The sequence below is a fragment of the Myxine glutinosa genome, chromosome 1 (genome assembly GCF_964187855.1).
Source record: "Myxine glutinosa chromosome 1, kmMyxGlut1.1, whole genome shotgun sequence".
NCBI lineage: Eukaryota > Metazoa > Chordata > Myxini > Myxiniformes > Myxinidae > Myxine > Myxine glutinosa.
Window position 1 is genome coordinate 241,143,032 of NC_136261.1, and position 25,908 is coordinate 241,168,939.

Below are 25,908 nucleotides of genomic sequence, written 5' to 3' on the forward strand. Positions count from 1 at the left end.
GGATTTTCATCGTAAGCTTCTGGGAACTTAGTTTCAAAATAATTACCATGCTGTTGTCTGATTATTGGTAAAACAAACAAACAAACAAACAGCTGACGCATTGATGAACTTCACGGACGAGGTGTTCTGCCAGCTCTTCCTGGTCTGTTCGACATGCGACAACAGTCCACTGTGGTCGATTATTAATTCCCAGAGGACAACTCGGGACTGGCACTAAAATGTTACTTGTATAATCAAAATGCCACCAAAAATTGAATAAGGTTGAACTTCCTCAATGGTCCCACACTGATAGAATATAAAATCTGATGGGGTTGGCAGGATGGCCTAGTGGTACGCACACTCACCTCAAAGCTGTCTTACCTGGGTTTGAATCTCGGTCCAGCTATAAACTGGTGTTTCGCATTTAAGGTGATTCATCAATGTGTGCAACGTCTCTCGGATGCGTCTCGTCTGCCGACATTAGTTGGTGGACGTTAAAGATCCCACGGTATCGTTCGTGAAGAGAAATCTCACTATCGTCAGCAACCTGGCCAAATTCCTGCTCTAACCTCCTACCCTAAACACAGCTGTGCCCTCACTCATTGATACCTCCTACCCTAAACACAGCTGTGCCCTCACTCAATGATACCTCCTACCCTAAACACAGCTGTGCGCTCACTCAATGATACCTCCTACCCTAAACACAGCTGTGCGCTCACTCAATGATACCTCCTACACTAAACACAGCGGTGCCCGCACTCAATGATACCTCCTACCCTAAACACAGCTGTGCCCGCACTCAATGATACCTCCTACCCTAAACACAGCGGTGCCCTCACTCAATGATACCTCCTACCCTAAACACAGCTGTGCCCTCACTCAATGATACCTCCGACCCTAAACACAGCTGTGCCCTCACTCAATGATACCTCCTACCCTAAACACAGCTGTGTGCTCACTCAATGATACCTCCTACCCTAAACACAGCGGTGCCCGCACTCAATGATACCTCCTACCCTAAACACAGCTGTGCCCGCACTCAATGATACCTCCTACCCTAAACACAGCGGTGCCCGCACTCAATGATACCTCCTACCCTAAACACAGCGGTGCCCGCACTCAATGATACCTCCTACCCTAAACACAGCTGTGCGCTCACTCAATGATACCTCCTACCCTAAACACAGCGGTGCCCGCACTCAATGATACCTCCTACCCTAAACACAGCTGTGCCCGCACTCAATGATACCTCCTACCCGAAACACAGCTGTGCCCTCACTCAATGATACCTCCTACCCTAAACACAGCTGTGCGCTCACTCAATGATACCTCCTACCCTAAACACAGCTGTGCGCTCACTCAATGATACCTCCTACCCTAAACACAGCGGTGCCTGCACTCAATGATACCTCCTACCCTAAACACAGCTGTGCCCGCACTCAATGATACCTCCTACCCTAAACACAGCTGTGCCCTCACTCAATGATACCTCCTACCCTAAACACAGCGGTGCCCGCACTCAATGATACCTCCTACCCTAAACACAGCTGTGCCCGCACTCAATGATACCTCCTACCCTAAACACAGCTGTGCCCTCACTCAATGATACCTCATACCCCAAACACAGCTGTGCCCTCACTCAATGATACCTCCTACCCTAAACACAGCGGTGCCCTCACTCAATGATACCTCATACCCCAAACACAGCTGTGCCCTCACTCAATGATACCTCCTACCCTAAACACAGCGGTGCCCTCACTCAATGATACCTCCTACCCTAAACACAGCTGTGCCCTCACTCAATGATACCTCCTACCCTAAACACAACTGTGCCCTCACTCAATGATACCTCCTACCCTAAACACAGCGGTGCCCTCACTCAATGATACCTCCTACCCTAAACACAACTGTGCCCTCACTCAATGATACCTCGTACCCTAAACACAGCTGTGCCCTCACTCAATGATACCACCATCTTGTGCTGCATACAAAAAAAAAAAAGCATAATTCTGATGGGATGAGATGATGCACTCGAATGCATTGCAATTTTAAAAGGCCATAGAGAATGGCACAAATAATGCAATGTTCAAACAGGCCCTCATTGGTTTTCTCCATCTGTCAGCAGACGCACTGTCTGACTTGACACCTTCACCATCCCAATGGAGTCATATTCGTGCTATTCCACATCAATAATACAATTGGCTGACTCAGACTTTCAAACACATAATGGTCATGGCCACGTGCAAATGAACTAAACATCCAGTCGGAATATCTTTTATGTTAATTAGCACAATACAGCTGACAATTGAGGTGGACTTGTCAATTGCCTTTGAGCTGTGAAGCTCTTTTTGGGCTGCCACTGTGCTTTAGTTGGTTATTTCTGGTTCAAAAGACAACTCATTATGGTGAGAATTTAGTTGTCATGGTTCTAACTGGTAACGTATTTCTTACTGTTATCCAAATTGTAATTCCACAACAAAGTGCAGTATATTTTTCTGTGTTTACAATATTATGCAAGAAGTGAGCAATGGTTGTTGTGTGCGGTAGGTGGACAGCTGAGCCACCACTCAGATGTCACATTTCAACCTGGTGGCGAGCGGCTCAGCATCACGCAGCATTTCACGGGATTAGACCCCCATGGCCACCTGGCAGTCAATGTTCGTCTTGATGGCACACTACCAGATGTGCCAGACCAGGCCACGTTGATGTTTGAGCCATATTTAGAGACTTATCATTACCATGACCATGGTAAGAATTCAATGGTGACTATCTGCTTTTTCAACTTCATTGTCGTTGCTATGTCATCCGTTATCTTACTTCTTTAATTGCACCTGCCAATTTCTATTGCTATTTCCTGTTTTTGCAAGGCATGATGGCACAAGCAACACAGCGACTGACTCTCACGTCAGCCGAGCCTCAGCGTATCCTCACTGTGCACTTGCAACAAAATGTCACGGCGGCACCCTGCAAGCATGCTGGCGTACCACCGTGGCAGCGTGCAGCTGACAAGCTCAGCGTCAGCCGTCTCTTTGGCCTGTTCAACCCCAGAGAGCTGGTTGTCCGTTATGCACTAGCTGCCCGGCTTGGCACGGATGGTGAGTCACCTTTTTATTGTATTACTTGTTATTTCTGTATACTAGAAGAAAAAAAATTTGATGCGAGCGCTTCAAAGGATATGCCTCCATCTGCAATAGATGTCAACCCACTATTATGGTTGATCTCTCTTTAAGGTCACCTGAGGGAGAGAGAGAAGTGCAAGAGAGAAAATAGAGATAAGTAGAAGAGAGAAAATATCAGATTCTTCTAACTCAAGTTATGATTATGCAAAATTATTTACAAAGGACATATGACCTTTGACCTACTGATTCTAAAATTGAGTGAGTTCATCTTTGTATCGCAGTCCATACTTGTGCAAAGGTTGGTTGAAATCCCTTATTTGGTTCACAAGTTATACCCCTTCTCCTCGAGCTGTGCGAGTTGAGCAGGGAAAGTTTGAGCTGCCTCGTGGTCCACTGAGGCACGCTCACAATGAGCTTCACATTGTGGAGACCGCATCACTTTCTAAAGCGGTCCAACCATCCCCTGCTAGCTCGGATGGGACTGGGGCCACTTGAACCCACACCACTAAGCACATGGTTTGTACACGCATTGCTCGTGTTTGCAGAACCACCAGCACCAACCAGATGATCATGCATGCACTTTGCCTTTTCACGAATCAGATGTCTACTTAAAGGCATTTTTTTTCTGGGCACTGTCCTCTAACCACACATTCAATGCCTTCTCCATTGTTTGTATGTGAATATACTTGACCTGGGTAACCACTTTGCTACTGGGTACTGTGGTACTGTTTTTTTTTCTAGCCGTGACCCTTTTGAGAATCACCTTCTCGTTTTTTTTAATGTAACAGACAGTCATCTCAATTATGACATAATGCCTGCCCACAGGGGCCACACTCTCACCTCTTGAGAGCCAGTCTAGTAGCTACACCTTCGGGCTCAGGCTCATGACTTCTTTCGGCATCTTATGAGTAGACGCATCTCCTGCACTCCTCTTGCGCTTAAGACCCATGATCAAGCAATGAGCGCAAAAACCTCCACGAGCGCGAGGAATCACAACAGGTCAAGGCAGTGGGACGAGAAGAAAGAATGAGACCCAGGACACGCTGCACACAAGTAGCCATGCAGGGGTTGTGGGTAGATGGAGGAAGGGTGGTTAGTGTGACCGTTGTTTGTGGGTGATGGAGGTGGGCGATGATGGTGGTGGATGGCGGCAGGGGATGGTTTAAATGCAAGTGTAGAGCTGCTTTATGAGCGTGGCTGGTGAGAGATCATTTGTGCGCCTGCAACATCTGTGAATAGCTGAAGCACAGGGGCCACAAAGGTAGAATCAGACATCAGTTCACATGTTATAATAAGCAGGGTCCGCGAATGTCAAATCCGCAAATGTCGTGGTTTCACGGGATAGCATTAGAGGGCTTAGCATGTTTTTCGAGGATGTATCGATCGAGGATTTTGAGGTGAAGAGGCCGCCACTATGGGTATGTACCAATCATCTCCATCAACTCGTCTTTCTCATAGTCATCATCAACATCGCGATCACATTATTGGATCTAGTTTGTCATCATTAGTATTAAAGGTAAGTTTCATGATATTAATAACTAAAGCAAATAAACTTTATTTTATATCTCCTACATTAGAGAGCTGTTGGTCTGTCTCTGTGTGTCTGTCTGTCGCCATTTTTCTCAGAGATGGCTGTACGAATCTTCATCAAACTTTCAGAGGTTTATCAGTGAGTGCCTGGGAGTGTTTTAGTGTTTTAGGCAAAATAAAAATAAAAATTCTGAAATAAAAAAGTTGGTTTTTTTGGATTTAAAAAAAAATCGCTCTATAGTGCCTAAGCCTTTTAAAATTAATGACAGTTATATACAAGTACACATTCGCATAAATAAATACAAAACAATCACCAGACATTTGAACACAAATAAATCAAACAGTTTCGGAAGTGTACGAAGTTGGTAGTATGGCTTCTTCTTCTTCCTGCTCGGCATCACACTCAACTCATAAACGTGATGAACGGCACATTCACCAGCATATATTCAACGAAAAGGTGATGAACCCCCTACCACTCCCCCCCCCCCCCCACTCCCTTCCTCACCCCTCCCTCTGCTGCCTCCTCAACCCCCATCCCCCCCAGCCCCCCCCCCCTACCCCCACGCCACCCCTTCACCACCCGGCAACGCCGGGTACTCCTGCTAGTATTTCATACAGGAACGTAAGCTTGATTTTGCCTTAATGGTTAACGTGGTTGGCTGGCTTAAGATCTTAGGGTCTCCAATTTGTGTCTCTGTCATGCCGTTACATAACACCAGGTGAGTTTACCCAGCTTGTCATTCTCCCGAGGTTGGCAAAATGAGTGCCAACTTACTGGAAACAGGGGGCACTGCATCAATGGCACAGCCACGCTTCCAGCAATGACGCAACCAGCAGTCACAGGCTGCATACAAAATAATAATACTACAGTAATTGAAGAAAATAAACTTTATTTCATGTTCTTAATAACTTTTATTCATGAAAATAAATAACACAGAAGCAATACACAAACGTTAAATAAAGGAACTCTTTTGACAAATTTTAAAATTGAAGTCACCAACTCTACTATTTTTCCTATTATCAGCTAAGTTTGTGGATTGGCAGTTAATGTGGATTTTCAAGAATATAACACCCGCAAACATGAAACAGCAATGCCCTGCTGTATATACTTGAATACTGCATGGGGTATCATGTTCTATGAACTCTCTAGTTATTTCTGCCACCAAAGGTAGGCGGAGGTTATGTTTTCGTAGCTGTCTATTTGTCCGTCTGTTTGTCTGTCTGTGTGCCCGTGAACATGATATCTCAATAAGTTGTGGACAGATTATGGACGACGTTTGGTGGAGAGGTTGGGTATTTGACATGGATGAAATGATTAGATTTAGGTGAAGATGTGGATCCGGATATTAGAATTTTCTAAGCGATTCTTCACCATTGAAAGACATGGCCAAAACCATATACTGTATAACATTTCAAAAAGTTATGGACGAGTAATGACAAAGCTTGGTGGATGAGTTGGTTAGGCGACAAGATACAAGCCGATTAGATTTTGGTTCAGGTTCGAATCCAGATCCAGCCTATCAGTGGGATACAAAACGTACCTGTTCAGTCTGGCGTAGGTATGCGCTCTACCGACTGCAGTACTAGTTTAAAATGGAATTGTGGTACATTATCAAGACTTGCAATACCCCATGACACCTGGAGTGACACCGATAAACATTTACATAAATCATTTGCACCCTTAAATGTTCAAAACCACGTTGGAGGAGGAGGGAGAATGGGGTAGGGGATGGTACTATGAAAATGTTTTATTACCTAAAACTTTCCGGGCAACCTTGAGTATAACTACCAGTGTTCAAGAAGACACTTCTTGAATTACCTGTCATGGGATTACATTTTATGACATTCCACGAAAGGCAAACGAGTTGTAATACTAGAGTGGTTCGACATTGTCCTGCACTTTTTTTGCTTTAAATAACTTGAGAGGAGTGGAGTTAATTAAACTTACTTACTCATCTTTTCCAGAAACTTATTCACCACATAATATTTCTGCAAGGTCTCCCTGGTTTCATCGACGCGCAGTTTGAGCCTCTGAAGTTGATGTAACGCCATCAAAAAGTGCAACGTGTCACACAAAAGCTCCAAGTAACAGTGTTTAGTCATACCACCTGGTGCTGGAAAGAAAATCATTCTTATGTTATTTATTACTGAAAGGACCTTCTAAACAACCTCTTTTGACTTATATTGAAGGTTTCATCAACTCAGTAACTTTGGTGGGGGGGAGTGAGTGGGGTTAGGGGGTATATCTGACCTCAATTAGTGGCAATTAAATAATTCGTTCAATTAAGAGTACTAGCAATGATACCCGCCCTATGGGCGGGGCTTCAATTTGGAGGCCCAAATGAAAAGGCTAAATATCAGAAATTGAAGGTTTTTTTTCTTCTTTTAAACGATTTATATAAACATCCGTTAAATCTCGATCTGTGCAGCCGTTTGTGCGGCACCCGGCAAAATAACGTCATTTGGGAGCAAGTATCAGCAGGATGTGGCAGTGTGGGAGTCCACGTTTCTGATCCTCCTTCATGCCGAAGTAGCCCACCACTTCTCCAAGCATTCCGCTCTTCAGATCCGCCATGAGAGATTTAAGCTTGATACTGAAGACGTGTGCAGTTAGTACTCCCAATGTCGTATGTACTCCCGATATGTGTTTCCTTCATTGTAAAAACTACCAAATCAACAGTTAAAAGGATTTTGAGCCGATAGGTGTTACGGCCTTGGCAAGATCGATGGAGACAGCGATGGAGACTTTTAATGATGTTTACATATGAATGATGTTTAATGATGTCTATATTGGTTTTGGGTCATCCTTTCCGCATATCTTGTGGGATTGTGAGTTGGAGAGATGGCCGTGATGGCGGGGAGGGGGTTGGAATTCTCTCAAGCAGGGATTCAACCCGTGTCCTTATAATAGGTCTTTGTCCGAGGTCACCGAGTCCGATCGGTGCAGCCATGCAGCAATCAGTGCAGCCGTTTGTGCGGCACCCAGGAAAACAACATCGTCACAATGGAAGCATCGTCACAATGAACGTTATGCGAATGCGAATATTATGTGGGAGTCCAAATCTGAGAATGCTGGAGACCAAAGCTGAAATTGGAAAAACTAAATAGCCTATTTTACTCCTGGAGATCCCAGGATTACCCACCCAAAATATCGTTGCGATCAGTTCAGCCGATTTTGTGGTACCTCCAAACGGACAGATGGACAGACAGACGGACGGACATTTGGTGAATTATAGTAAGATGACATATGATTTGTATTTTAATGGAATATAATTTTTGTCTCGGTGAGGAATTATGGGAAAGAGATTATGGGAAGCTTTTGAAGTTTTTCTTTGAAATAATGTGCCATTACATTTATAAACCACACTTTATTGTACGACCATACTGAGAATGCCGAAGGCCGTTTTACCCAAATTTGCTTAGCACATGCACTTTCTTAATTAATCCATGCAAAAGTTTGAAAATACGAACGCCAGTGAAAGCTCGTGGCAATTTCTCGAAGTGTCTGTAATGTGATCAGTTAATTTCCACAAACACTTTGCCTAGTTTAAACAAATGTGGAATTAATCATGAAACACCTTCTAATGAATGCAAATTGAAGAAATGGGATTACGGCATTTTAATATGAAGATTTCCCTCTGATAGTGAGGAATTTCCCATAATATCTTTCTTGTATCTGCTTTCATCGTGTTGTTGTTATCATATATTTCACCGTGTTATTATATAAATTATATTTTGGCAACACGGAAGGTTCACAACAGGGCCAGTGCTTCTTGTAAAAATGCATTTCTCAAGGGTGCAAAGGAAGCACACTTGAAAACATTTTTGAGCACTCATGCCTAGAGCGGCAAAATTTGTAAGCAGTATTAACACTGCACCTAAATAGCTTTTCCCTTTACAGAGTTCCTTTGTTGATGGCAAACCAGCCTGCTTGAATTCTAAATGTCTCTCCAATGGCAAACAGCTGGGCTGTCGGTAGTGTCCTCAAGAAAGTTTGCCTCTGCTTGTGGCTACGCGTACATGTCTTAAAAAATCGTGAAAATATGTAATATATTCCTAAAACTAGAAGGGTACTCGGTAGAGCACATACCTCCGCCAGGCTGAACAGGTACGTTTTGTATCCCACTGATAGGCCGGATCTGGATTCGGGTCTAAACCAGAATCGAATCGACTTGTTCTTGTCACGTAACCAACTCATCCACCAAGTTTATTCATAACTCGTCCATAACTTTTTTTAAATATCATGTTATATATCGCTTTCCGCCCGATATCTCAATGGTGAAGAATCACTTAAAATTAAATGATTTTCGAATCCGAATCCATATTCAGATCTTCACCACAATCGAATTGATCCGTCCTTGTCATACACCCAACCTCTCCACCAAGTGTCGTCCAAACCCGTCCATAACTTTTTGAGATACCATGTATCCGATAAATAGTTTCTTCTTTTTGAGAAACTATGTATCGGTTTCAGCCCGACCACTCAATGGGGAAGAATCAGTTTAAAAAATTCTCTGATGTGGACCCGGCTTCCGATCTTCACCAAAATGGAATAAATTCTTCCTCGTCACATATGCAACCTCTCCACAAAATTTTGTCTGAATCCATCCACAACTTTTTTGAGATATCGTGTTTTATATAGTTTTTGGCCCTATCTCCCAATGGTGAAGAATCATTTCAAAAATTCTAGTAGCCGGATCCAAATCCGGATCTTCACCAAAATCTAATCATTTCATCCTTGTCACACGCTGTCGCTCCGCCAAATTCGATCCGAATATGTCCACAACTTTTTGAGATATCTTGTTCACAGCCAAAGAGACAGACAGGCAGTGGTGAAACCATAACCTCCATCCACCTTAGGTGTGGAGGTAATAACATAGAAGTGAATATTATTGTAATGTAGATACTATATCCTGATCTCTTCTCCATAATCCAAATTGACCATTTTATTCGTACTTTGGCAACTACAGGACAGTAATGCCATCCATATGTATCCATTCTTCCTAAAATGACGATGAAACCTTCCCCTTTTTGTCATCTCACAGAAATGGTACAACGATCAAATCCATGTGACGATGGCACTCATGATTGTGGTCCCAACTCACGCTGCCAAGCTGGCCCGGAGATGGAATACAGCTGTGAATGCACCCCAGGATTCATGAGGGATGGCCCTCACTGTGTAGGTAAGTTGATCCGATTCTTCGTTGAGTTGTTTTGAATTGTGCACTTTGAAATGTCCTTGTATTTAAGATGTGCCATGGCTGTGTGCTCGTAAACGTGTGTGGCATATGCTTAATTGTGCATATGGTGAAAGGTCATCCTCAATGGCACAACCTTATAAGTGTGCCGTTAATAATTTGTGTGGCATTATCTTTCGTTTTTTCTGGTAAAATTTTAATCATCTTTATAGCTGTGGGTAATGCTCGGTGCAGGCATATTAATGAACCGTGACAATGGTGTGATAATTGGCCTTGCCAAGAAACACGAGCAAAATAACATAAATGTCTCGCTCAGTGCCAAACGTCTCGCATATTTGTTGGCATCCTTAATCTTTCCATCGAGTGATAAATAACTTTGTTTTTTTCTTACAATGATAATTAATTACTTTCTTTTTGTGATACAAAATAAATTGATCATTATTCACTTCATCTTTCTTTTTTATTCTTCTATTTATCATTTCTTATTTATTCTTTCTTATAAAAAAAATTCTCCATCGTCCTTATAATCAAATTGTCATTTATATTCCTTTTTTTTTTTTTTTTTTAAGCTCACCTGGAACGTAGATCCGGGGAGCTTATGGTATGGCGTGTCGTCCGTCCGTCAGTCCGTAAACACTTGAAACTTCCTCTCCGAAACTGCTGATCAGATTGTGACCAAACTTGGCTAAAATGATATTTGTTGTGTTGGTACTAAATTTTGTTCACGGAATTTAAATAATTGGGGTTTAAGGGGGTTTACCAGGGTTCAAAGTGGATCCAGGTTTGACCCCCCAAAATAGGAATTTGCTATTTTCTCAGAAACTGCACACACACTTTTGATGAAACTTGGGCACAACCGTCACCACCCCGTGATGTACCCAAGTTTGTTCATGGCATTAAGGAAAAATCTGCCCCATTTAACGGTCTACGGGGGGTGGGGGTTGATTGCCCACCAAGATAGGTATTTGCTTTCTTCTCAGAAACTACACATGCAATTTCGATGAAACTTGACCACAACCTTCATCACCTGTGATGTACCAAAGTTTGTTCACGGCATTAAAAAAACTGCCCATTTGGGGGTCTACGGGGGGATTGCCCCCCAAAATAGGTATTTTCTTCTTTGTTTGTTTAAAGTCTTATGATTATGTTTGTATGCTTCCACATGCTGCATTGTCTTCTAGCAACCATTGAAATTGGTTTAAAATACCTTTATTCAGTGTAGTATACTGTTTATTCTACCAGGTTTTGGTTTATACTGTAGTTTATACTATAGTTTTTACCACTGTAGTAGGTTTATACCAGGTTTTGTAGTATACTGCCAGGGGTTTTGCCCCTATGTTTATTTTTGCCTTGATGGACTTTACAGCAGTAGTAAGATGTAAGAGTTGCATGAGATAATATGTGTGTATACATATACCATATATGTATGTATATATATATATATATATATGTATATATATATATATATATACTGTATATATATATATATATATATATATATATATATATATATATATATATATATATATATATATATATATATATATATATATGTATGTATTGATACACGATAATATAAGACCCGTCGCTTCACTGACGGGAAAACCAATCTTTGTGTAATTGAAAAAAAAACAGATTTTGTTAATGTGGGAAAATAAATTTGTATTGGGGAAATGTATTTGTATTTTGTTAATGGAGAAAAATAATGTAAATGACTATGATTTGTATGATTTGGATTTGTGGAGATTCCTGGAGATTCATGGAGATTTGGAATCAACGTGGTAATAAAACATCTTTGCAGGAAGAGGGATAAGTTGGTATGTTTACTTCCTGAGAGTGGTTTCATTGAAATCTGATCTTAAGTTAACAAAGAAGGATTCCTGGGAGATCCTGCTCTCCGTGCAGGAATAACCAACGTCACATGTTGGCATTTGCAGGTTTGACACGAGTGTCCATGTACCCATTAAAGAAAAAAATTTTTTTTGTATCTCAAACATTTCTGCGAGTTACCCGAATCCACCGTAGTTGGATTTATTGAAATCCGTTAATCCGCTCTCAAGTTATAACATGACAGACAGACAGACAGACAGACAGACACGGCTCCTTTTATTATATACACACATATATATATATATATATATATATATATATATATATATATATATATATATATATATATATATATATATATATATATACAGACTTGGCATTTAATATGGAATTTTTTTTTTCTTGACTTGGGTTTACTTTCTTAATTCAGTATAGCAATCTGGTGAGTTTCTTTTACACTTTGGTGATTTATTTGTTAAAAGAACCATATCATTGATTGTCTGTCGCAGCAAGAAGTCAACAACAGGATTATATCACAGGTGGCGTGGCAAAATGTCCAGACAGGTGCATTTGATGATTGGCTTCACAGTCGGGTATACAAGGGTTGTTGCGTTCTGTATTAGTGGAAAACAACTGCTGCACGTCTCCAAAAGTTATTGCCGCTTCCTCTGGAGATGGTCCGTCAACTCGACAATGCTGTTTGTCATGGAGTGGTGGCTTTACGAAATTACGGCATGGAACAGCGTGCTATTGCTCGGCAGTATGGCATCACTCAAGGTCAGGTGTCAAAGATCCTGAAACGAAATGCTCAGAGGGGTGTCCCTACTCCAATACCGAGGCCAGGACGTCCCCGCAGAACCACAAGGAGGGATGATCGCCAGCTGCACCGGTTAGTCCGCAATGGCCGTACCAAGTCAGCTAATCGGCTTAGGGCTGAGTGGCAGCAACTGACAAATGTGCCTGTATCCAGAAGGCTAGTCAACCAACGACTGGTTCAAGAAGGCTATTGTGCCAGGCGTCCCCTGAGAAAGCCACACCTGACCAGACAACACCGCCAGCGCCGATTGCAGTGGGCCAGAGAGCACCGTCAATGGCAGCCAGGACACTGTAATCACGTGATCTTCAGTGACGAGTCTAGATTTCTGGTCTATCGTCAAGATGGCCGCGTCCGAGTACGCAGACAAGTGCATGAAGCCTACAACAAAGATTGTATAGTGCCAAGAGTCCAAGCTGGAGGTGGTGGGGTGACCGTTTGGGCTGCTTTTCATGCACGGGCCAAAACTGACCTGGTTGTTCTGAATGGAAACCTGAACCAGTTCAAGTACAGGGCCATTCTGGAAGAAACATTGCTTCCATTTGCTCGTGCAGCCTTTCGAGGAAACTTTGTCTTCCAAGATGACAATGCACGGCCTCATCGTGCTCGCATGATCCAACACTTTCTTGCTGACCGTGGTGTAGAGCATATGGAGTGGCCTGCCATGTCCCCGGATATGAATCTGATAGAGAACTTGTGGGCAGAATTAATGCGTCAAATCGACCACTTGGACCAGCAGCCGACCTCTGTGCGTGAATTGCAGCAGGCTATTGTCACTGCATGGCAAGCGATTCCTGTCCAAACCTTGGCAAATCTCGTGAACAGCATGCCTCAACGTGTACGTGCTCTCCTGAATGCTCGTGGGGGTTACACGAAGTACTGAACTGTAATTTTACTGTCCGTAATCCCAATCGTAATTTAACTTTGGTTTTTGTTTAAAAAAAATTGTCTAATGTGCAAAATAAAGAGATACTTCTGGAAAACGTACAGAAGTTTAACACAGTACTGTCCATGAATTGAGTTCGATATCAGTTTACATCACTTTCAAGGATCAATTTATTTGTTTTGAAATGTCAAATGTGGTTTTGTTTCTTTTAAAGGTCACATTAACAAAATCTAGAATAATTTCAACATAATTCCAATGAACTTTTGGTTCGAAGACATCTTGAAAAGTAAGTTCACCCCCACAAAAAAAATATTCCATATTAAATGCCAAGTCTGAATATATATATATACATATATATATATATATATATATATATATATATATATATATATATATATATATATATATATATATATATATATATATATATACATATATATATATACATATATATACACAAAGAATTAAGTTAAGCACCCCCCCCCGTTTTTTTACAACCTCGCACATTACAAGTTTGTTGTCGTCAAAACAGTGTACTATACCCATGATATTGCTATATTTTCTGGAGAAGTGATATTATGGTCACATAAAAACATAACAATCATGCCGTTTTCAATATTTTATTCTGAATAATTTAAGGTGAAATTTTTTGGGAATTTTAGGCATATTTTCACCTCAATTTAAGTATGGAGCTATAGGTCCATCACGGACAGTGTGGATGACGTTTATGTTTTCTAACGTACAGTCATTGTTCTGAGAAGACCTATAGCGATCTTTGCGTCAATAACGTGTGTAGGACCCACGTGATCGGATCACTGACTCAACCCTACGTCTCATAGACCCTGTAAGCCGTCGTATGCGTTGCTGTGGCAGGTTGAACCCCCTCGAGCACGTTTGGGACATGTTGGGACGACAAATTGCGAAGATGGTCCCTCCAATAGCCAATCTGGATGAATTGGAACGTGCATTACATCGGGAATGGAACAACCTGCCACAGCAACGCATACGACGGCTTACAGGGTCTATGAGACGTAGGGTTGAGTCAGTGATCCGATCACGTGGGTCCTACACACGTTATTGACGCAAAGATCGCTAGAGGTCTTCTCAGAACAATGACTGTACGTTAGAAAACATAAACGTCATCCACACTGTCCGTGATGGACCTATAGCTCCATACTTAAATTGAGGTGAAAATATGCCTAAAATTCCCAAAAAATTTCACCTTAAATTATTCAGAATAAAATATTGAAAACGGCATGATTGTTATGTTTTTATGTGACCATAATATCACTTCTCCAGAAAATATAGCAATATCATGGGTATATTACACTGTTTTGACGACAACAAACTTGTAATGTGCGAGGTTGTAAAAAAACGGGGGGGGTGCTTAACTTAATTCTTTGTGTATATATATACATATATACAGTGGGGAGAACAAGTATTTGATACACTGCCGATTTTGCAGGTTTTCCCACTTACAAAGCACGACAAGGTCTGTAATTTTTATCATAGGTACACTTCAACTGTGGAAGACGGAATCTAAAACAAAAATCCTGAAAATCACATTGTATGATTTTTAAGTAATTAATTTGCATTTTATTGCATGAAATAAGTATTTGATACATCAGAAAAACAGAACTTAATATTTGGTACAGAAACCTTTGTTTGCAATTACAGAGATCAGACGTTTCCTGTAGTTCTTAACCAGGTTTGCACACACTGCAGCAGGGATTTTGGCCCACTCCTCCATACAGATCTTCACCAGATCCTTCAGGTTTCGGGGCTGTCGCTGCGCAACACAGACTTTCAGCTCCCTCCAAAGATTTTCTATTGGGTTCAGGTCTGGAGACTGGCTAGGCCACTCCAGGACCTTGAGATGCTTCGTACGGAGCCACTCCTTAGTTGCCCTGGCTGTGTGTTTCGGGTCGTTGTCATGCTGGAAGACCCAGCCACGCCCCATCTTCAATGCTCTTATTGAGGGAAGGAGATTGTTGGCCAAGATCTCGCGATACATGGCCCCATCCATCCTCCCCTCAATACGGTGCAGTCGTCCTGTCCCCTTTGCAGAAAAGCATCCCCAAAGAATGATGTTTCCACCTCCATGCTTCACGGTTGGGATGGTGTTCTTGGGGTTGTACTCATCCTTCTTCTTCCTCCAAACACGGCGAGTGGAGTTTAAACCAAAAAGCTCTATTTTGGTCTCATCAGACCACATGACCTTCTCCCATTCCTCCTCTAGATCATCCAGATGGTCATTGGCAAACTTCAGACGGGCCTGGACATGCGCTGGCTTGAGCAGAGGGACCTTGCGTGCGCTGCAGGATTTTAATCCATGACGGCGTAGTGTGTTACTTATGGTTTTCTTTGATACTGTGGTCCCAGCTCTCTTCAGGTCATTGACCAGGTCCTGCCGTGTAGTTCTGGGCTGATCCCTCACCTTTCTCATGATCATTGAGGCTCCACGAGGTGAGATCTTGCATGGAGCCCCAGACCGAGGGAGATTGACTGTCATCTTGAACTTCTTCCATTTTCTAATAATTGCGCCAACAGTTGTTGCCTTCTCACCAAGCTGCTTGCCTATTGTCCTGTAGCCCATCCCAGCCTTGTGCAAGTCTACAAATTTGTCCCTGATGTCCTTAGACAGCTCTCTGGTCTTGCCCATTGTGGAGAGGTTGGAGTCTGATTGAGTGTGGACAGGTCTGGAGACGGCTTTGCGGTCGGTCTTTGCGGTCTTTGTGGTCGGAGACGGTCTGGAGACGTCTTTTATGCAGATAACGAGTTCAAACAGGTGCAGTTAATACAGGTAATGAGTGGAGAATGGGAGGGCTTCTTAAAGAAAAAACTAACAGGTCTGTGAGAGCCGGAATTCTTACTGGTTGGTAGGTGATCAAATACTTATTTCATGCAATAAAATGCAAATTAATTACTTAAAAATCATACAATGTGATTTTCAGGATTTTTGTTTTAGATTCCGTGTCTTCCACAGTTGAAGTGTACCTATGATAAAAATTACAGACCTTTACGTGCTTTGTAAGTGGGAAAACCTGCAAAATCGGCAGTGTATCAAATACTTGTTCTCCCCACTGTACATATATATATATATATACATATATACATATATATATATATACATACATATATATATATATATACATATATATATATATATATATATATATATATATATATATATATATATATATATATATATATGCAGTGTCTGTGTTGTGTTGTGTTGTCACTGAACTACTCCCTCAAAACTTTTGTGAAATCATACCAAACTTCGGGTATGCACATATCTCTTCCGTCGGTATGTCCTAAGGGTATTTATTTTAAAAAAAATTCTAATTTTTTTTTGGGGGGGGGGGGGGGGGGGGATTTTTTTTTTCAACTTAAGTTTTCAACTTCAATTGTTTATAAAATGTAATATCACGTATATTACAAATACATTTGTGCATTATGATTGTTTGTTTTATGATTGATGTAAACATGACAAAACAGCAACTCAGGAACAGTCATTTATCTATATGTCTACATATTATGTAGGCAGTGTCTGTTATCACTGAACTCCTCTCTCTGAAACTTTTGTTTCCGTGGTTGTGAAGTGTTTTTAATAACGTGGTGGTGGTTTTGAATCATGTGGTGGTGAGGTATTTTGAATTATGTGGTGGGAGGTGTTTTAAATGACGTGGTGGTGAGGTGTTTTTAAATCACGTGGTGGTGAGGTGTTTTGAATTACATGGTGGTGAGGTGTTTTGAATTACATGGTGGTGAGGTGTTTTGAATTACATGGTGGTGAGGTGTTTTAAATTACTTGGTGGAGAGGTGTTTTAAATTACATGTTGGTGAGGTGTTTTGAATTGCATGTGGGTGAGGTGTTTTGGATTACTCCTGGATCTGTGTGCAGATGTGGATGAGTGTGCTGAGAGACCATGTGGGACCAACGCACACTGTCGTAACTTACCCTCATCCTTTACCTGCGAATGTGACTCCGGGTTCCAGCTCGAGCCAGATGATCGCACTTGCTCAGGTGTTGTAACATTCATTATTGCACATGATGGTATGCAAGGGACATGAATGTGGTCTTCCTTAAATTTTAAGTAGGTGTGCCTACTCGTCGATTCGCTGAAGCATTTAATCAAAAAACCGTATGTTGCACTTCACAAACATATTGCATGTCTATCTGTGATTGTCAATGAAGATGTTAAATGAAGTAGCACACACAAAAAGTTTTTTAAATTTTAACAACAGGTAATTATTGGCATGGCTATGGTTGTTGTTTGTGTGCTTCGCCCATGTCTTCCAACATGTCCAACTTCTTCCTCAATCCTGGAAAGAGGGGATTAAAAAAAAGACAATCATCTTTGTGATTAAACGGACATTAATTTTGTGACAATTAAATACATTATTAACTTTCCAACAAAGTAAGTCACTTATAAGCTTTCCTTTGGTGCAATGTTTATTATTCCACGACAGCAGGAACCCTTTAGAATTAAGTGTGACACACACACACACACACACACACACACACACACACACACACGCACACACACACACACACACACACACACACACACACACACACATCGCAACACACCACACGGATGCTCCTTTTAGTAATCCATGGCTGAGAATCCACTTGGTGATTATTTAAGAGGTACTTGAGGAGAAAGGTGATTGCTTCAACAGTTACTTCAACAAATTTCCAGGCCTTTCCTTGTGTTTCTTGTGTGATCTCATTTGTTCAACAGTATTTTTTTTCGGTCAAATTTCTTTAGTGGACCTCTTCTTTACACTGATACATGGAGCATTAAAAGGACCAAGTACAATTCTTATTGATGTTGTACGTACATATACAGTCACGTGAAAAAGTAAGTACACCCCATGTAAAGTTTTGACTTTTTCAACATATTTCAACATACAGCTATTTGATCTTAATTTCAACAATATTGATAGATAAAGGTTATATAATATAACAAATATCATGAAACATTTACATTTGGTAGTCCATTGTATAATTTAAATAAACATAAATGCAAATTTCGCATGTGGAAAAAGTAAGTACACCCTTGGCTCTAATAGGTGGTATTGCCCCCTTTGGCAGAATCAACCTCAAGTAGGCGTTTCTTATAACTGTCTACCAGTCTCTGACATCGACTGGGAGAAGTTTTTGCCCACTCCTCCATGCAGAATTCTTTCAGCTGTGCGATGTTTGAGGGGTTTCTTGCATGCACAGCTCGTTTCAAATCCCCCCACAACATCTCGATGGGATTTAGATCCGGGCTTTGACTTGGCCATTCCAGAACCCTCCATTTCTTTCTTTTCAGCCATTCCTTGGTGGATTTACTGGTATGTTTAGGGTCATTGTCATGTTGCAAGGTCCACCTTTGGTTGAGCTTCAACTTTTCGACAGATGGCCTCACATTATCCTCAAGCACCCTCTGGTACAATGAAGAATTCATGGTGGATTCTATGATGGTGAGCTGCCCAGGCCCTGATGCAGCAAAGCTGCCCCAAACCATAATATTTCCACCACCATACTTTACAGTTGGTATCAGGTTATTGTGGTCAAATGCTGTCTTTGGTTTTCGCCAAACATTTCTTCTTGTACTATGGCCAAATAGCTCTACCTTTGACTCATCTGTCCAGAGCACATTGTTCCAGAAGTGCTGGTCTTTGCCTAGGTGTTCATTGGCAAACTTTCGTCTTGCCCTGATGTTCTTTCTGGACAGTAAAGGTTTCCTCCTGGCACACCTCCCATGTAGATCAAATTTGTGCAGCCTCTTTCTAATGGTAGACTCATGCACTTTGACATCAACAGTGGCAAGAGCTACCTGTAGGTCCCGTGATGACATTCTGGGGTTCTTAGAGACTTCTTTCAGCATCTTGCGGTCTGCTCTCGGGCTGAACTTGCTGGGGCGACCTGGCCTGAACAAGTTGGCAGTTGTTTGGAATCTTCTCCACTTGTAGATGATCTTCCGGACAGTCGAATGATTTATTTCAAATTGTTTGGAGATCTTATTAAATCCCTTCCCAGACTCGTAGGCATCTATAACCTTCTTTTTGAAGGCCTCAGAGAGCTCTTTTGATCGAGGCATGGTGATGCCGCACACTTCAACAACAAAGAGCAAACCAAACGAAATGTCTGAGGTTTAAATAAGACAGGTTCCTCCAAGATCCTCTCTAATGATGTTCTAATCATTTGCACCTGTGCTGGTGCACCTGATTCTAATTTTAGGTATTTGAAGTAGTGATAAATGTAGGGGTGTACTTACTTTTTCCACATGCGAAATTTGCATTTATGTTTATTTAAATTATACAATGGACTACAAAATAAAAAAAAACAAAAATAAAAACCACCTTTAGAGGCCATTTTTCCCCACAAGCGGGGGTTGGCCTTTTGTTCCAGAAGTGCTGGTTGTTTTTTGTTGTTGGTTGTTGTTGTTGTTGTTTTTTGGTCCGCTTTTTGAAGCAATGTTTTACGGCCGGGTGCCCTTCCTGCCGCCAACCCTTTTTGTCGCCTTTTTACGACAAACAGGGAATTACCAGTGAACTGGTACTCAATTTGCCGACCTCAGAAGGATGAACCGGCTGAGTCAACCCCCCTGGCATTAATTCAGCGATCGACCGGGATTCGAACCCAGGTTCCTAGGATCCTAAGCTGGCACCCTAGCCGCCAGCCCAACACCAGGCCCAACACCAACACTACAAAATATAAATGTTTCATGATATTTGTTATATTATATCACCTTTTTCTATCAATATTGTTGAAATGAAGATCAATAGCTGTATGTTGAAATATGTTGAAAAAGTCAAAACTTTACATGGGGTGTACTTACTTTTTCACGTGACTGTAAGTATTGATGTATATTTTATCATAAGGAGTCCGTAAATCAAACTTTTAACATTATGCATGAATATAATATGGACATACCTAATTATTTATCACATCACTGTGTATTTGTTTCTGCAAAAAGATCACTTTGGAATGCATTTAAATTTCCGTCAATATCATTAGTGAATACTGCAACGATTTGTCATATCGATGAAGCTAATCAATCGTCTCATGCAGTTTGGATAAATTGCTTTGCATCTAATGCTTACTCGGCTAATTACCATTTTGACGTAAAAACTCCGTTGGTTGGCGGACTCAATGCAGCAGAGTTTGATATGAGGAATTCCAGTATTTTTTCTTAAAATAGCTCTTCTTGCTTAGCTCGAAAACGTCTATAATCCTGAAAGTTTTGGCAAATATGCTGACCTATCCTTCATTCGTATGCCTCATGCTGTACCTCCGTCAAAAGTTTAATTTTGAATGCAAAACATCATGCAAGCATTGCCAGCTTTATCTGCAATGGAAGGTCATATCCTTCGATTAAGAAGAGCTTCCAAGGTGTTCAAGCATTGAAGTTTTATCGATTTCCGAGTGGAGTTTAACCAGCAGTGGGTGATTACATTTGCTGCTGTCTCACCCCAGCAGAGTGCTTATTATCAGGGAAGATGAATTGCTGAAATGAATATCTTCATTAAAATTTATTCTTCCTGCTTTCAAAAAAATATTTTATATATCTGTTGGACTTGACTCCCATAATTCAATTAAGCAATCATTACTTATTTATATCTATTCAGTAAGATACAATATAAATGTAGATAGAAGATCTGGCTAGGAGGGGTGAGAAAGGGGAAAAGAACGGTGGGGGTTGGGGGTCGGGAGAGCATAATTTCTGTTCAGAATTGTCAAATTCATTTTGAAAACCTGCCTTATGTGGTCTTATATACAGCAAAAGTTTTCTTCATTCACATGTATGAGAAAAGTCGAAAGCTTTACTACTGTATATCTTCAATGAAATTCCTTAGAGAGAAAAAATAAATATGTTTCTATTTTTTAAATTAATCTTACTTTGAATCCTTTGTCACTTTTTGTTGTTTGTACAATCAGCTCCCTGAGGCTTTTCTTTTATGCTTTTTGCTCCAGTCCTTTAGGATTTACCACATTACAACCTCATATTGTTGCCCACACATACCTGTAAGTTATTCCTGTGCTTGATCCCTTGCATCCTCTGTCCACCTGCAACCACTCGACTCTTGCTGATATGCACCTGTTTAGCTTGCTGTTTGCCCCATTCCCTTTGTTTTGTCAATCCACTAGCACTGGTCACTCTGACTTCCCACATTTAGATGTGTACGTATATACTGTATGTGTGTGTTTGTGTGTGTGTGTGTGTGTGTGTGTGTGTATGCATGTATGTACTGTATATATGTATATATATATATATATATATATATATATATACAGTGAAACCTTGACTTACGAGTGCACCAACTTACGAGTTTTCCGAGATACGAGCCGTCGCTCGGGCGGTTTTTTGCTTTGTGATGCGAGCCGAGATCTGAGTTACGAGCTTACGCCACCCGCCACTAGGTGGCCCAACGACCGTTCAGGTCACGTGGTTATCTTGCCGTGCAAGCATCTCTGCCGTATATCGCTACTGCTTTGTTTTCGCATTTTTGTTATTTTGGAAAATTTCTTAGTTTTAACCATGGGTCCTAAGAAATTGAGTGCCAAGGGCTGTGCTGAGAAGAAGAAGAGGATGATGTGCTTGGATATAAAACACGCAATCGTCGAAAAACATGAGCGAGGTGTGCGTGTTGTCGACTTGGCGAGGCAGTACGATCGTAGTACTTCTACGATATGTACGATTTTGAAGCAGAAGGAGTCGATAAAGGCTATAACGCCAGCCAAGGGCGTTAAGATTATTTTAAAGCTCCGGACCTCTGTCCATGAAGAGATGGAGAAGTTGTTGTTTGTGTGGTTGACGGAGAAGCAGCTCGCAGGAGATACCGTGACCGAGAGCATCATCTGTGAGAAGGCACGATACATTTACGGGGATTTGGTGCAGCAGACGGCGGGAACATCAACGGACGAGGCATCGGAAGTCATTCAAAGGCAGTCGGGGATGGTTTGCTAATTTTAAGAAGAGGACCGGCATTCACTCCATCGTCAGGCATGGTGAGGCAGCAAGCTCGGATGTGAAGGCAGCTGAAGATTTTATTATAACTTTTGCCGAACTGATAGAAGCCGAAGGATACATCCCCCAGCAAATCTTCAACTGTGACGAGACAGGGCTCTTCTGGAAAAAGATGCCGAGGAGGACGTATATAACGGCAGAGGAGAAGAGCATGCCAGGCCACAACTTGTTCAGAGTGCCGGCGATAGCTCGCCTTCTCTTTGTGGAAGACACGGTGAGATCCTTAACATCCAACAACTAATGGGACGCAAACGGGGCGCCCAGTTTAGCGGTACACACATTGATGAATCACCCTGCCTGTGAAACACCGACCTGACAGGTTATAGCTGGGTCGGGATTCAAACCCAGGCTGGACAGTTTAGAGTCAAGTGTGCGTACCTCCAGTCCAGGCCATCCTGCCAACTTGTATGCTGCATACAGGTGAAATATAAAGCGCGAGATATTTATATATATATATTTCAAAAAAAATTGGTGTGGTTTTTGGGGGGCTGGAACGGATTAATAGCATTTCAATTCATTTTAATGGGGAAATTTAATTTGAGAAACGAGCAAATTGAGTTACGAGCTCGGTCACAGAACGAATTAAACTCGTAAGTCAAGGTTTCACTGTATATATATATTGTTATGTTTACAGAGGGGGATAGAGATTACCTCAGAAGAGATATACTGCATAGAGTAGCATGATCCATGTGCAAGTAGAAAGCAAATCACGAGGTAAGAAGTAGAGACGCGTCAGAGTAAGGATTGTATTTTTGAATGTGCAAGACACTAGGGTGGTGCATTGTAATAAATAACTATGGATTAAGTTAATTAAATGCACATAAAAAACTCCCTCTAAACATCCGCCAGGTAATCTGGGTCACAGCTCTATAGAGCAGAAAAGAACGAGGCAGATAGCAATGGGACTCTGCCAGACAGTGGGGGAGGGGGAGGGTGGAGCTATGATAATCTCCTGAAGGTGGTGGAGCCTAATGCCTGGAGGGGCAGAGGGTTGTCAAGAGAGAGGCAAGGGAAGAGCCAGTTCTGTGTGCTCAGATAAGCAGGAACAGTTCAGAGAGGCTTGCGAGAGTTCTGAGGAGAAGGGCGAGGAGCCTGGATCGGGTGGGTTCAGTGTATTGAGGAGCTCGCTGTTTGTGAGGAGAACTGAGAGAGGTCTGAGGAGTTTGGAGTGTGTTAAGAAGATGGAGAGCTTTAAGGAGGACGTCCTGCCTGCCTGCCTTGGCCCTGGTGCTGTTCTTGTCTTTCCCCCTTGCCTGTTCATCATCCTGCTTCTCTCCCCATCATCTCTTCATCGTCCTGCTGTCTCATCATCCTGCCCATCACCTCATTGCCTGCTCCACACCCATCCTCCCCTCCCCCGCTACCACCAGAGAAAAGTCACCTGGTTTTGTCCCTCTTCCCCATCTGTGCTTGTGACTGGAGTGAGGTGCCTTCGTTTTTATAGGTATTATTTTACCATTGCTTACGTCTTTGTATATAATTATTATTGAATTAATCTTATCAAGTTATTTTGTTGTGTTTCAGGAATAAACCCATTTGGTTTTAAAAGCTTTAGCCTTTAAGGTTCTCTTGATTCTTCTCAGTCCCGTGCACGCTGGCATAATATCGCCACTAATTGAACAGAGCCTAGGAGGGAATTAAAGCCTATTTGGCTCATCCATTCAGAGGCACTGTTAATCACCCTGAACACGATATATATATATATATATATATATATATATATATATATATATATATATATATACATATATATATATATATAATTATATATATATATATAATTATATATATATATATATATATATATATATATATATATATATATATATATATTGTTACGGTCTGCGGATTAGATGTTATTTTGACCGAGCGGTGGTGTAACCGCGGCCGAACAGTTGTTCCCGACTCACCCGATTCACCCAATTCGCCCAAACGTTGGCCGTATCGCGCCACAGATACTCAATCTGGAAAACTCTAAAGCGACCGAATGCAAAGAGGAAGAAGAAGACGTACAGAAGAGTAACGGGGTTTATTATGTACACATTCACAAGCAAGAAGAACAGTCACGATTATTTACAGGGGACATGAGACGCAGGTGACACAGTGCAAATTACTAGCTTATACTGACTTAGTTTACTACCCAGGACAGAACAAACAAAGACGCAGACTCACGTGGGGAATTGCAGAGTGGATTGGCTGGAAGGAGAGGAAAGTCCAATTTGTTCGGCAGCACGAATCGGCGCGTTCGGCAGCCGCCGTCCCTTTGCGGCCCTGCTCCAAACAGCCGTCCAGGCCCCAAACGGCTGTCGAGTCTTGTTGCTGCTGTAGACGCTGCTGCTGGCGAGCAAGGTGACGAATAGCAGGCTTTGTGCTTCCCTGGATGATCTTCTGCTTTTGGACCTCACAACTCAGCCCTGCTCTGACGACCCAGCTCTTTCCTTTTTCACCTCACCACGCAGCTCAGCTCAGCCTTTCAGCTCATCTCTTGGACTCATCTCTTGTCATGGACCTCACTACGCGCTCAGCTCAGCCTTTTAGCTCATCTCTTGGACTCATCTCTTCTTGGGGAACGACCCGCGGCGGGTTATATAGGCCCCGCCCCTCAACCTTTGCGAACCTCCCCCAAACGCTCTTCCTCCGCCCTCTCAAACCAAACCCCTCGTGCTCGGTTGGTTGTTCGGGGCTGGCTCACTCCTCCCCTCTATGACGAGGTGGAGACACGCCCTTCTCCTCCGACCCTGCCTCGTGGTCAATGGCGGCAATTGGAGGGGATGTAATTGGCAATGGCAATTGAGGCCTGGCAATGACGAAAGGGGAAATGGAGGTTTTGGGAATGGGAATGAAGGGAATCTACTCTTATTTCACTCGGTGCAATGGAGTGTCATTCTAATGGAAGACAAGGCCTTACTCTAAAACACATAATAAGATATAAGCTACTGAACAAGGGTTTTATCGGGTCCTGCAATGTGGTGTTTCATGGAATAACTACCGAGACGCCCTTTGACCTTTACACTACGGAGGTATTTACAAGGATCATGACATTTACAAAGGGTGATCTTTACAACAATTTACACTACAACAACAAAAAAAAAAATACATTCTCATATCCACAACACTGCACCCTCCTCCTCTTAGTCACGTCCCGGGCCTACAACTTAAATTTAGTGTGACACGTAGGTGTAGTTCCCTCTACTTTTAACCTGACCCTGAGTGCGACAGTTTTAAAACATAAATAAATGTGTCCCACTGCTCCATTGCACCCTGCCTAACAGACTTACGCCCACAGCTAACCGAATTGCGGATTGGTCTTCAAACTACACACTGACGGTGGGGAGCATTATTTACAATTGACGCTACTTTTATTTACAAGACTAACCCAGGACCTGTGATTGTTCTTTCTGGGGGGGAGACAGTCTGCTCTGCATTGACGCACCATTAAAGCACCCAAAACGCACCAATACACCCTCAAGCACCAATCGGTGCAGTCACCATAGTTCAATGAAAATAAAAACAACAACCCCTA

The 25,908-nt window shown here is 42.0% G+C and overlaps 1 protein-coding gene across 2 annotated transcripts in view; it reads left to right on the forward strand.

Moving 5' to 3' along the window:
- Positions 1–25,908, forward strand: part of LOC137435391 (nidogen-2) — a 259,920-nt gene that overhangs the window by 100,436 nt on the left and 133,576 nt on the right. For both annotated transcript variants that reach the window (XM_068129147.2, XM_068129155.2), the window contains exons 7-10: positions 2,527–2,727; positions 2,847–3,074; positions 9,674–9,811; positions 17,264–17,386. In XM_068129147.2, coding sequence (XP_067985248.2) covers positions 2,527–2,727; positions 2,847–3,074; positions 9,674–9,811; positions 17,264–17,386 — 690 coding nt within the window. The remainder of the gene's footprint in view (positions 1–2,526; positions 2,728–2,846; positions 3,075–9,673; positions 9,812–17,263; positions 17,387–25,908) is intronic.